The following is a 14,342-nucleotide window of genomic DNA, read 5'->3' on the forward strand; positions in this document are numbered from 1 at the left end:
CCTAAAATCATTAATATATGAAAAATTGAACCATTTAGCCTGTGAGCCTTGTTAAACCATTTTTGGGAATTCACATTTTACTGAATTTGTTTTGTGATAGTGACTATTCAGTGGCAGATAGAGAAGAAAGAAGAGTTGAATTAGTGTTGGAATTCTATAAATCATGGGGTTTAAAAAATAAAAACTATGAAATTAGAAGGAAACCAGGATTGTAATCTGAAGTAACCTACTGACCTCAGCTTCCTCATCTGCTTATGAGCTTAATAAAGCCTTCTTCATGCCCAAGAAGTGTGATGTGGCTGAAATGAGATTCCTGATTTGAGTACAAATGGATTGTATAGATAGAACTATGTGAAAGCAGCTATCACTTTTTTTTTATTCTCATCTGAGTGTTTGGTTTACATGTGTTCAAGCCAAAGGTTCTGGGCAAGTGTTTGGGCACCTGGATTTTAAAATAGTGGTGGAGCCTCCCGACGCTGCCTCCTTCACTGTTGTCTTGTTAGCGCCCTCACGCCAGGAGAAGGCTGCCTGGATGAGCGACATCAGTCAGGTAAGCAAGTGGCTTTGGCCACATTTTTGTTTTTTAAGTTTCACAACTTTAACTTTTGGAGATAGTTTTAAGAGGTTTTTTATTTTTATTAAAAAATTACACCCAGTTGCTATGGTCATTGCCATAATCACAACGTATCTTGATCAGCTGTGATCGTGCTCATTTTTGTTGTTGCTGTTTGTTTTCCTTCTTAAGGTCAAAATTTGCCTGAAATGTTGTAATTGGATTTTAGTTCCTGTGCATTTTATACCAGCTGCAAATGTAATCATTTGTGTTGAACAGTATTGAAATTGCCCAGTTAGTAATAAATTCTCTGATGACCCCACTAGATATTTTGCTTATTTATTTCTGAAGTAGAAAAATGGTGAAAGATACAGAAACAGCCAACAAGGGCTATGGCAGGAAGTTGTGAGTTAAGGAATCAAAAGGGACACTGTCTGTAGTATAAAACATGAAAATGAGCTCCTGTATTTCATATATTAAAACATCAGGGAACAGAATTGGTTACCTTTCCTTGATCAGCAGCGCCCAGTTAGGGAATTGCTCCATTTATTTAGGAAATAATATGATTTAGAATATGTCAAAACTAGTCATGATTGGACTTGGGCATTCTTATTCAAGCTCCATATACATTTTGGCTCTGTAGGGGAAAAGTGTTGCTATATAAGAAAAATACTTTTTAAGGACTTGATAATTATTTTCAAAGTTGTTAACTCAAAGAAGACTGGGGCACATAGAAAAGGTGTATATTGTAGATTTTATACGTTTTTTTGAAGGGCTCATAGCAATTTATATATAAGACTTAGGTGGAAACATGAATTCAATCATAGTCCTTTGGATACGTAATTCTTTTTTGAGTGACTGAAAATTGAGGGAAAATAGAAAATGAATGTCAATAGTAATCATTTTTATTTGTCATAGAAATTTTACAGACCTAATCTCATTTGACTCTTAAATAGTATTCTGCAGGTAAACAGAGAGAAATAAGTTTAGCCCCATTTCACAGGTGAGAAAGCTGAGGTCTGGAAAGCTAAGCATTTGTCAAAAGCTGCTGAACTTCACTGAGTCGGAATGTAAACCTGATCCAGGTCTTTTTTTCTGTTTAGCACTCTAAACATCCTCTACAAGAGTGCCTTATGCTGGACTTTTACTTATATGCCCTCAGGATGGCTTCGATGGTTTATAAATGGCTAGAAGAGAAGCCATTTCTTTTCTGGCTGACAAGGAAATGAAAATATGGGATCTTCCGTATTTGTAAAATTGCATCTTTATGGTGATTTATTCATGCTTTCATTAGCTCTATGCTGTATCAATTAATACCATCTTAAGTCTCTCCCTATTTGTAACATATCTCTTACTTTTTGAAACTCTGGATCATTCACTGACTCTATGAACATTTATTGAGGAATCACCATGTGCTGCCAGGTATTACTCAGGTACCAGGAATAAACCATGGTTCTTGGTCTCAGGGAGAACAGGCAGGCTCATAGCGAGCAAAAGGAATAAACCACTAAATGCAACAAAATTTTGTGCATGTTGTGAAGCCAAGATAAGTAGGAAGAATGGGGAGAATAGGAGTAGGCAAAGGTGTTTTTCCAGCTGCTTGTACCTTCTATCCTACGATATAATTAGGGCTCCTAAGATACAGACTTGATAAAAGCTCAGATGATCTTCCTTAAGGTGAGTGGGGAGGCCTTGTTAAGAGAGAAAGACCCTTGGAGTGCAGGAATGATTCTGTGCCTAGTCCTTTAAAGAAAGGCACCCAGTGCTTTGCTTGTCACTAGCAGAGATCTAAGTGAGTCTTTCTCTCTGCTTAGACTAGACCTTAAGGTAGAAATATACAGCTTCCTCCTTATTTCTCCAAGATGCTATGGCTATTATGCTGCTTAGCAAAAAAAATTGTACTAGATTATATCTTCAGTGGAAGGAAGCTAACCAAAAGTTATATCCTTTTTAGTGATGGTGATAGTATTACACGAAATGACTGTGTCCCGCAGTCTTGGCATTGTGTGGCATTGACACTTGTGGCTTCATTCATTCAACAAATGTATTTATGCAGTGATATCTGCTTGGCACTGTTCTAGAGATTTTTGACATTATCATGAAGAAAAGAGACAACAACAACAAAAATTCTCTTAACCTTTTGTAACTTCCATTCTAACATGGGGAAGACCAAAAATAAATGATAAGGGTAATAACTAAGTAGATACTATTTTATATTAGACGGTGATGGGGCAGGGTAAGAAGGGTTGGGTTGCTGAAGGTGGGTGGGTTGGTAGAATTTTTAAATGGTGGTCACCTCATTCTGAAGGAGGCTTTAGACTGTAGTAGGTGATGGAGATACCATGTGAGTATGTGATGCCATGTGAATATGTGATGTGAAGAGGAAACAGCAATTGCAGAGACTATAAAGCAGGAGGATGCTGCACATTTTGAGGAATACCGTGAAAGGCAGTGTGGCTGGAGTAGGGTATGTGAGAGGGAGAATAGAAAAAAAGTAAGAGATAACAGGGGCCAGATCAGGAATGCCTTTCTAAGCCAATGAAAGGGGCTTTGGCTTGTATTCTGAGTCAGATGAAAGCTATTAAGGGATTTGAGCAAAGGAATGCCACGAACTGTCTTAGGTTTGGAAAGGATCACTATGGCTGCTGTGGTGAGGATGGACTGAGGGCAGAAGGCAGGAGTGGAAGCAGGGAGGTGAGTGAGCAGGCTGCTGCGGTAGTCCAGGCGAAAGATGTTGTGAGCTCAGGCCAGCTTGTCAGGAGTGGAGTTAGAGATTAGGGTTCTGAATCTGGATTCATTTTGATGGCAGAACCAGCAGAGTTTTATTGTGGATTAGAGCTGGGGTGTGAGAGAAAAAGAAGAATGAAGGATGACCTCAGAGGTTTTGGCCTGAGCAACTGGAAGGATGGAGTTGTCATTAGCTGAGATGGAGAAATCTGCTGGGAAAAGAGATTTGGGGGCAAAAAGCAGAAGTTTACTTTTGGATATATTGAGTCTCAGAATTCTGCTAGACATTTGAGTGGAGCTGATGAATAAGCAGTGGGATATAGAAGTCCAGTGTTTAGAAAGAGGTCCAGGTGGGAGATATACATCATTTGGGTGGTATTGAAGGCTGTGAGACTGCTGACATCACCAAGGAAATATGTGTAGGTAGAAGGAAGAGGGCTCTAGCCTGAGAGAAGGGTCAGGTCAGGGAGAATAGTGAAGAGAACCAAGAAGAAACCACCAGTGCAGCCAGAGGACAGCCAAGAGGACATGGTGTCTTAGCAGCCAAGTGAAGAAAACCTGTCAAGAAGGAGGGGACTGTTTTAAATGCAGATTCCTTAACCCACATTCCAGATGCCATTTTAAACTCTATAAGCTCCATAGATCACTTTTGCACTTTCGCACAACTGCTGCCAAAGGCTGAGTGAAGTAGTGATTGTTCTAGGATACTTAGTGATTTTGCTGGTGTGGGGTTTGAATGGTGGGTGGATGGGTGGTAGGGACAGAGTACTCTGCTCTTGACTGAGTTGAGCCGGCTGCCCAGAAGCCTGTATCCCAGCTGGCTTCGTTTTCTGCTTCAGGCATTTTCCTTTTATAGGAGAGATTACATATACATTCATGGAATTAGTCTCTCAAGTGTATCTCTGGACATATTCATTATTAATAAGATAAGCTTACTGAATACTTGAAATATACTGTTTAATAATTTATTGTGTATATGTTAAAATATAGACACACAAATGAACTAGAAATATTCCCAACATACTAAAATGTTTATCAAAATAGCTTCCACAGATAACCTGTATTAGAATTACATGAGGACTGTTTTAAATGCAGATTCCTGAACCCACATTCCAAATGCCATTCTAAACTCTATAAGCTCCATAGATCACTTTTGCACAATTAAGGAACCTCTGTCCTGAAGAATGAACTATTTCTATCTCTAAAGTCCCCACAATCTTGCCATATAGAAATAATTGTACAGTTTGCCTCGCAGTATCTTCATATATCATTTTTGCTTTTTACTTGATTTACTTCCTTCTCTATTCCTATACACTCTTCATATGCGTATTGGCTATCTATTATTCAACTGCATTATATTAAACATATTCAGCTGCATCAATTTACTGCTTTCATAGCTTTTTCTGAATAATTGAGCATTGAGTATATGAGCTGTTTCCAAGTTTCAGGATTAATATATAATGAGGTGCTAAACATCTTTGTGCAGGAGTTTTCCCCTTCTTTTAAAGTCCTTTGTTGATACATAGTTAGAGTATAAGGCTGGTGTAAAAAGCCTGATCACTTTCCTGATTATGTGATTCCTGGTGTGACAGACTGCCACAACTCCTTCAAGAAATATGTAAGTCAACAAGGTGTCTATGTAACTCTCTTCTAAGTCCTGCCAATGTTGAATTTGTCACATTTATCACACTTTCTATTTAATGGAAAAGTGTTTTTGGCTTCTAGTGGTTTTAATTTACATTTCTGTAATTATCAATGAGATTAACATTTTCTACTGTTTCTGTTTCTTGTCTGTTTATACTAGATGGACAATAATTCATTGGCACTGCCCTTATAGACTAGGAAAATGAACATTTTCTATTTAGATTATGAATATGTTCTCTATTATTTTGTCTTTTTAATTTTTGTCACTATTTTTCTAAATCTTAATTTTTCTGGCTTGATTTGAATCCACCTTGATAAGCTACTGTATTGTATTATACTAATGACAGGTAGCTCTTATTTAAGATGATAAAGTGGTTCCTGAGTATTGCCACAATCCCAGTTTCATATAAGAAACTCTACAAAACTTAAGACTTTCAGCTTTGCCAGGTCTGTCTCTGAAGCTGTAATTTTTAGAAGGAACAATTGCTTGAATGATTAATCACACTCTTAGTTACACCCCTAAGGCCATAATTAACTGTCGGCACCTCCAGCAAAAAGTGCAAGTGGCTAATGGTCTCAACCAATAATTCTTCCCCTTTTTCATCTATTTATAGGGAATGATTTGAGGCTGAAGATTTGACCATTTATTTCAATAAAGCACATTCATTTGTGCTTGTCTCACTGTCATACATAATGGTTTATTAAACAGATCCACTGTAATTATGGCTATTAACTAAAATGTAGAATTAAAATTCACCTCTGAGCTTCTTGGTTTGGACAAATGTCCCAAAATATAGACCTGTGTAGACAAATTTGTAGCACACTGAACATGCTTTCTACCTAAAAATAGCTACTCAGAAATCAAGAGGGAATTTTCTACTTTAACATAAAAAGGTGAATTTAAAACATTGACTCTAACCTTTCTTCTCACTACTAAGAAGTATTGAGAAGTGAGAAATATGGTAACAGAGGAGACCACTGATCTTTAAATAGGTGCTACCTTAGTAAGATCCTCAAAAACCCATGCAGGAGAAATCATTCTCAACACTTGTCCAAAGACCAGCTACTTCAAAATCACTTGCGGATTTTGTGACCGTAGATGTTCCCAGATCCCATCCCAGCCATTACAAACTGAGCTAGACTATCCATGATCTGGGAATCTAATTTTGTTATCCTGTTAACTTCAAGGTTTATTGTAATTCACATAAATTCAAGATGACATTAAAGATATCTGAAACCCTGCTTACTTGAATATATTCTTCTTTTTTTTTTTTTTTTTTTTTTTTTATGAGATGGAGTTTCACTCTTGTTGCCCAGGCTGGAGAGCAATGGCACAGTCTCGGCTCACCGCAAGCTCTACCTCCTGGATTCAAGCAATTCTCCTGCTTCAACCTCCCGAGTAGCTGGGATTACAGGCATTACCATGCCTGTCAAATTTTGTATTTTTAGTAGGGACAGGGTTTCTCCATGTTGGTCAGGCTGGTCTCGAACTCCTGACCTCAGATGATCCGCCTGCCTTGGCCTCCCAAAGTGCTGGGATTACAGGTGTAAGCCACTGTGCCCAGTCCAATATATTTATTCTTAACTAAGTGAACTGTATACAGGCATCACTTCTTCCCAACAACCAGGGTACATGCTTATATAACCATAAATATATAACACACCTTCCACTGTAAGTCTGTTCATGTACACAGTCACATATACCAGTTCTATTGTAGTTTAACTTTTTTTTCTAAAACAGAACTCTTTCTTCATTGCAGCATTACTCAAAGTCCCAAATGGAAGTAAGACAAGAGGAGAATTCTCTAGTTGAAATAAAGTTGGTAGACCTAGAGACTCCAGGAGCCATTTTTTCCCCATACTTCTGTTGTCTCTGAAGCCTGGGGATGTCCCTGCAGTCTGGGGATGAGAAACTAATTTTGAAAACCATTCCCCTGTTATAAACATGTCATAATGAGATCTACCTATCATATATCTCTCTCCATCCATGCATCTATCCATCCAGCCATCTCATGGATAGAGTAAAGGTTGTGTGCCAATTATCAAAGACCTTTTTATGTAACTTAAAATATGACTGTTCATTACATGGTCTTTTGAGGTATGGTTCAGATTGAATATATATTTTGTTCTTCTGAAACTTGAATGAAAGTGAAAATTTCCCTTTATTCCTAAAATAATTTTAATGCTTGACAATGACTCAGAAAGATTTATGAATGAGACTTGATGCTGGATAATGAGATGTGCGGAAATGGTCACATAAATCTCTTCTTTTGAGTATAAAATGTCTATCCCAACTTCCAATTCTGGTGGTATAGAGGACTGAGCTGATTTAGGTCCCCTCTAGCTATAAAAACAGAAATGTTTAACATATAAAATCAGTAAAATTAAAAACATTTAATGCATAGGTATATTTACAGATAGGAAGGGAAATCTCTCGTTGCCAGAAACAAGGGAATTTAAAGCCACAGCAGAAAGCTTGTAGGCTAAAGACTCACAGACTTGGGAATGATTTTAGACTGGATATTAGTCCCACGTCCTAGGAATATTAAATGTAAAGAGGGCAAGAGTTGGCCTAAGGCCCATTAATCAAGTTCTCTATTTAAAGCCTGGGCATTGAAAGGGTGTTCCCTTTGTGAAACAAGAACCTAAAAAACTGTACCCATTGACCCAAGGAAAGAAATAAAGAAGTTTGTCTTTGTCTTGGGTTCTGAATTTTTAAAAATCTTCCTTTAAAAAATGAATATAGCTGGGCACAGTGGCTCATGCCTATAATCCCAGCCTTTGGGAGGCCAAGGCAGGTGGATCACTTGAGGTCAGGAGTTTGGGATCAGCCTGTCCAATATGATGAAACCCCATATCTACTAAAAATACAAAAATTAGCTGAGCGTGGTGGTGTGTGCTTGTAGTCCCAGCTACTCAGGAGGCTGAGGCAGGAGAATCACTTGAACCAATGAGGTAGAGGTTGCAGTGAGCCGAGATCATGCCACTACATTCCAGCCTGGGTGATAGAGTAAGACTGTCTCGGGAAAAAAAAAAAAAGAATGTGTCTCTGGCCTACAGATTTGAAATCAGACTTATTCACATGGTGTAAAAGTGCCAAACTGAGAAATTGTTGTAAAAATAACTTTTGAGTGTTGAAATCCCAAGCATGCTTGCAGCCTGAAACACAAAGTCACTCCATTAGCAACACTTCTACAATCTGGGGCTTGTGACATGTGTTCAAATTAAAGATTACAAATCTTGTGAGTAAATGATTTATCATGAGTGAGACTCAGCAGGCATGGAGAGCGGTAGAATTAGCACTGCAAGAACTTCAAGTAATAGGGTGACAACTTGGAAAAGACCATAAAATAACAAGGTTTAAAGTATAATTAAACTATAAAAGAAAGAAATAAACCATTAGGAAAGAAGAGATCACTATGCAAAAAAAACCAGGCTGACCTGTCAAGGAACCACATAGAAAAATTTAAAATTAGAAACTACAGAACCATAAAATTACATATTCATTAGAAATTCATTAAAAATTCATTAAAGACAGTGGATCAATGATAACTAGTGCGATGATTAAGAACCAGATTTTTTTTGCCGATATCGCTTAAATTTCAAGAGAAAAAGATGAAGACCTCTTCTTTCCTATTTCATAGATGAATAATTTATTTTAAAAATAAATACATAGCTTAATAGTAATAAAATTCTTCACTCTTCATTTTTCATCTTTTTTGTGATAATTTTTAGTGTGTTATCTCTGCTTTCCAATTCTCTTTTATATAATTACATGGTTTTCCAAGTTAAATATTATTCCAGCCAAAGTAATACTCTGTGTGTTCATATCAGGTGTGAAAAGTCAGATTTATTTTCTATTTCCTCTCTCAAATTTTACGCGGTATCCTGACTAAGCTGTTTATATGTAACACTGTAGCTGATCAAAAATGTCTCAGTATGTCTCTTCTGTTTTTCTCTGCAAGCCTTTTCAGATCCTGGAAAACAGAAGAGACACACAGCTAAACCCTGGGTTGACACCGTAGATGAAGGATGGAGGAGGGGAAAGCACTTGCTTCTTATGTTGGGAACAGGAAAAAAAGTTCTATTTCAGCTTCCTGGAGTGGGCTTATCTCTCAGTCCTTGGCACTTAGGTCACACATCATGGCTTCTGTTGGGGACTATGGAAACTGACTGTCTTCCCTGCTCCCACTTTCAACCCTGCAGAGTTTCCTGGGCAAGTGAACTGGGCAGATTGGTCTTGAGACCCCCTTCTTCATGCTTTTGCTTCTTTGTCCCTTCTGGTCTCCAAGAAGTAGGCAAAGTCAGCCCCCAGAGAACTCCATTTTAAGATATGCTCATTGTGGGCATCCTGCAGCTTTGATGGACTGCCAGCTAGCTCTGCCCTTCCATTTTCTGACTGTTGGTGCAGGTAGGATGCCAAGCCCTTTGAATTCATCTCCAGTGGTTCATTTCCTGGATTTCAAGACCCAATTCCTGTATTCCCCAGGGGTTTGAACTATGAATCCCTAAGAAACAGGAGTTAAATCTCTGCCTTCTGACCCCCTGTCCAGGACGAGACAGAGATGCTTCTTTATGACCCAGGTCTGTGACTGGCCACCTCCAGCACCCATCCTCACCTCGTCTGGGTTCCACTCAGTGTGGTTGTCTCTTTGGAGCTGTGTGGGAGCTCTGGGCTGAGTTTAACTGGTCTCTCCAGGTCATTACTCCACCTCTGTTCTTGATGGTGCAGTCATTCTAAGTCCGTTGTCTGTGTATGCCATTTGCTTAGAATATTAAAGGAAATTGAAGGAACATTGTTCATTTCCCACCTGTCTCACCAAACACCACGTCTACTTTCCCACTTCCTGTGTTGGTTACCCAATGGGCTTCCTCATTGTGATTGAGAAACACTGAGAGTGAAAAGAAGTCTAAGGAGTAGCTGGAAAGGTCGCTGAGTGAAGGAGCATTATCCTTGCCAGTGTCCAACCCCTCTCCCTATCCAATCCTTTTCCTCATTACCTCACCCCTGACCCCACCACATAGCTTGGTAAGAACAGGGATGATGTTGATCTATTTTTTCCCCATCAGGATTAGGAAAGTGAATTTGAAGTGGATTGCCTTATTCACCTTCAAAACTCTTTTGTATATTATTTTTCTTCTCTTTATCCTCGTTTCCTAGTGCTTAGCCCAGTGTTCTCACATAGTAAGTACTTGATAAATGCTTATTACTTTTAAATATATATGCATCAGAAAATTTTAAAAATTGCCTTATAACTATGGCCATCTTTGATTTTATCTTGTTTTCTTCTCTTGGTTTTATTCAGTAATTCATCCATTTTTATTATTCCTTTCTTCAAAATGTTTATGTCCACCCTTTCCTCTAAATGTTTAGGTCCACCCTTTCCTCTTAATTCCCACAGTCTGCCTCAGGGGAAGTATGAATCATTTCATTTACTGACTCAATATTATTCTGATCATCCCTTGGGTCTCCATTCATTCTTCCCTTTTTTCCATTGACTGAATACCCATCAGGAGGCCAATTTAGATCTTTTAGCCTAAGTGAGCTGCTTAGAAGTCCTCAGTGGCTTCCCATCTGCCTATAGGATAAAATTAAAATTCAAGACTCGGGCCGGGCGCGGTGGCTCACGCCTGTAATCCCAGCACTTTGGGAGGCTGAGGCGGGTGGATCACAAGGTCAAGAGATCGAGACCATCCTGGTCAACATGGTGAAACCCCGTCTCTACTAAAAATACAAAAAATAAGCTGGGCATGGTGGCGCGTGCCTGTGATCCCAGCTACTCGGGAGGCTGAGGCAGGAGAATTGCCTGAACCCAGGAGGCGGAGGTTGCGGTGAGCCGAGATCACGCCATTGCACTCCAGCCTGGGTAACAAAAGCGAAACTCTGTCTCAAAAAAAAAAAAAAAAAAAAAAATTCAAGACTCCCTCCTCCATAGCCTGCCTCCAAGTGATTTCTCTGTCCTGTCTCTTACTTTGTTCTCCATCATGAATGCATGCACCAGCCAGCCCTGTCTCCTCATTCTTCCATGTATGGTCCCACTTTGAAACAGGGCCCTTGATGTGTATTTTCATTGGGCCCTGACAGAGCTTTCCCATGGAGAGGTAGTGTGGTCTTTCTTTGGGTACAGGAGGGTATCCCGCTTACTGGCAGCTTGGCTCACTGGTTGAACCACTGACTCTACATAACTGGACACACAGGATGCAGCAGTCTCAGGATTTGTGGGAGAATACTATTTTCAACTTCCTAGTGCTCAAGACTTAATAAACTAGGATGAGAAAAGCAGCATTTATTCCGTCTGAAGAAGAGCAGCCCGTGGTCTTTTCTAGAGAGGGTGAAACCTATGCTTGCAACCAGACCAGCAGAAGAAGGATGGGCCTCTGGGTCACATTGTTTGGGGTCCACCACAGGGTTGTATGTTTGGAATTGTACTTTTCAACTGTTTATACAAAACAGTTTGCCAAAACTTGTAGTTATTTAAAGATATTATTAGCCAGGTGCAGTGGCTCACACCTGTAATCCCAGAATTTTAGGGAGCAAAGATGGGAGCATTGCTTGAGCCCAGGAATTCAAGGCCAGCCTGGGTAACATAGCAAGACCCTGTCTCTACAAAAAAAAAAAAAAAATCTCAGTGTGGTAGCACACACCTGTAGTCCCAGCTACTCAGGAGGCTGAAGCAGGAGGATCACTTGATCTTAGGAGTTTGAGGTTACAGTGAACTATGATTGTGCCACTGCATTCCAGCCTAGGCAACAGAGTGAGACTCTGTCTCTAAAAAATAATAATAATAACAAGATATTGTTGAGGACATTGTTCCATACATTCTTTAATATTTCTCTTGATGAGAACACATAAGATAATCGTCCTTTCTGGTCCTAGACTAGAATTAATTGATCTTCTGCTAAACTGTGAATTTTGTAGCTAACACTGAGTCCTTCTTTGAGTTGACTACTCCGTAGCCCTGCTAATTTTGAGGCCCACTTATAGCAAGTACTCTCAGCATCAAGTATGTGCAGTGGCTTCATTTCCGGCTTCGTCTTATTGTTTTCCATCCTTTTATCTAAATCCTCTCTGATTTTCTCACTTATCTTGACTTTGTCTTATTATTTGTATTTTTGTAATCCACTTGGGGGATAAGATGGAGCATAAATTCACATTTAAGCAAAAATAACCAAATTTATAGGTAGATGATAATTTTTTATATGAAAATATAACTCCAAATTACTTCCAGATGCTGTAGCTTAAAGAAATATATTGAAAGGGTACTCAAAAATATTCTACTTTTGGCCCGGCATGGTGGCTTATGCCTGTAATCCGAGCACTTTGGGAGGCCGAGGTGGGCAGATCACCTGAGGTCAGGAGTTCGAGACCCGCCTGACCAACATGGAAAAACCCTGTCTCTACTAAAAATACAAAATTAGTCCTATGTGTTGGCACATGCCTGTAATCCTAGCTACTCAGGAGGTTGAGACAGGAGAATTGCCTGAACCCGAGAGGCGGAGGTTGCGGTGAGCCGAGATCGTGCCATTGCACTCCAGCCTGGGCAACAAGAAGGGTGAAACTCTGTCTCAAAAAAATAATAAATAATAAATAAATAAATAAATAAAAATTCTACTTTCTTGCTACAAATGGCATCCTTTATACTTTGTAGTTGAAATAATGGCACAAGATGTGAAGAAAACGAAGTTTTAAGGAAAAACAAATATAAAAATGGCTGATCTACTAAGTAGACTGAATTGTCAGAATTCCAGTGATCTAAAGTTTTTTACATGCATATTCACTCTTTTTTCAGAACATTGGCGTTTAGGGTATACCCTGAGTTCAGGACCTATGTGAGGTCACATTGTGGTCCGCTTCATTGCCCTATTTAATGATAGCCACAAAGCACTAGATAGTATCATAATGACTAGAAGCAAATTTTTATTTTAAAAATTGATTGGGACCGGGCGCGGTGGCTCACGCCTGTAATCCCAGCACTTTGGGAGGCCGAGGCGGGTGGATCACAAGGTCAAGAGATTGAGACCATCCTGGTCAACATGGTGAAACCCCGTCTCTACTAAAAATACAAAAAATAAGCTGGGCATGGTGGCGCGTGCCTGTAATCCCAGCTACTCAGGAGGCTGAGGCAGGAGAATTGCCTGAACCCAGGAGGCAGAGGTTGCGGTGAGCCAAGATCGCACCACTGCACTCCAGCCTGGGTAACAAGAGCAAAACTCTATCTCAAAAAAAAAAAAATTGATTATATTTTTTCATTTTCCTATTTTGTTCAAAGGGAATATGTATAATTCAAAATAAATTTTTCTTTAACCCAAAATAATTGCAGAGGGAAAATTTAAATTGATAAGGTACGGATTAAATAATGAAGGCAGAGAAAATTAGCAAAGCTTCCTGAACTCTCCTCTTGGAAAAGACAAAAAGATGATACAAGGCTTTAAGCATGCCAAAGACAGGAGAAATTACACACTGTCCCTTCTCCAAATAACATAGTATCAATAGGGGCTGCCAGAGGTACTAGTAAAATGTGGGAATTTATTGGCAAAGAATACCTGAGAAGCAGAGGCAGAGCTTACTAGAGACAGATGAACTCCATCTGAGGAAGCCACTATTTTTAATCTGACTACTCCATACCACCCCCTGGTTGCAGAAAATGAATATAGCAAGAGCGATCATGGTCAGGTCCCAGTCACCTCTCAAGTAGTATTGGGGTTGCCAAAGAATTGTGACGAAGTGACATTGTGATCAGAATTCTTGGGAAATACATCCAGGGAGAATACAGCTGTTGTATCTGTCTTCAGGTATTTGTCAGACACTTAGTTGGTACAGTTTTGGTATCTAAATACTGAATCTGTTCATCAGTGTGTAGTATTTACTTGCTCTGCACGCATTTATGTGTATCTCTGTGTGTGTGTGTGTGTGTGTCTGTGTGTGTGTGTAAGAGAGAGGGAGAGAGAAATTAAATTGCTTCTTTTGACTATAAACAATTGTGGGAATATATGATCTGCCTAGTCTTTCATGTGGGTTGTAATTGTCAACATTTTATTTTACAGTGTGTGGACAATATACGATGTAATGGTTTAATGACTATAGTCTTTGAAGAGAATTCCAAAGTCACTGTGCCACATATGATTAAGTAAGTGTGAGAATCCTTTCCTTTACATTTTAATCAAGATTAAATTGGCAGAGCATGTAAAACCTTGAATAAAATACTGCTTCAATAGGATTCTGCTTCTTATTGAGAATATGTTTCTTGACAGGAATGCAGTGATTCATATGATTCTGTTATAAATAAGACTATCAAAGTAGCTTTTCAGATTCACAGTTTATTAACTCATAGCATAGAAAAATTATTTTTTATACTGTTACATAAGTCTTCGTTCAGGACAAAATCCTAAGATGTTCAAGTTCAATATAAAAGTTAAA

At 39.0% G+C, this 14,342-nt stretch overlaps 1 protein-coding gene across 2 annotated transcripts in view; it reads left to right on the forward strand.

The window, feature by feature from the left end:
• Window positions 1-14,342, forward strand: part of RASGRF2 (Ras protein specific guanine nucleotide releasing factor 2) — a 269,826-nt gene that overhangs the window by 124,134 nt on the left and 131,350 nt on the right. For both annotated transcript variants that reach the window (XM_012477557.3, XM_064376089.1), the window contains 2 exons: window positions 414-550; window positions 13,970-14,052. In XM_012477557.3, coding sequence (XP_012332980.1) covers window positions 414-550; window positions 13,970-14,052 — 220 coding nt within the window. The remainder of the gene's footprint in view (window positions 1-413; window positions 551-13,969; window positions 14,053-14,342) is intronic.

Source organism: Aotus nancymaae, unplaced genomic scaffold (genome assembly GCF_030222135.1).
Source record: "Aotus nancymaae isolate 86718 unplaced genomic scaffold, 86718_ANA_hifiasm-v0.15.2.pri h1tg000014l, whole genome shotgun sequence".
NCBI lineage: Eukaryota > Metazoa > Chordata > Mammalia > Primates > Aotidae > Aotus > Aotus nancymaae.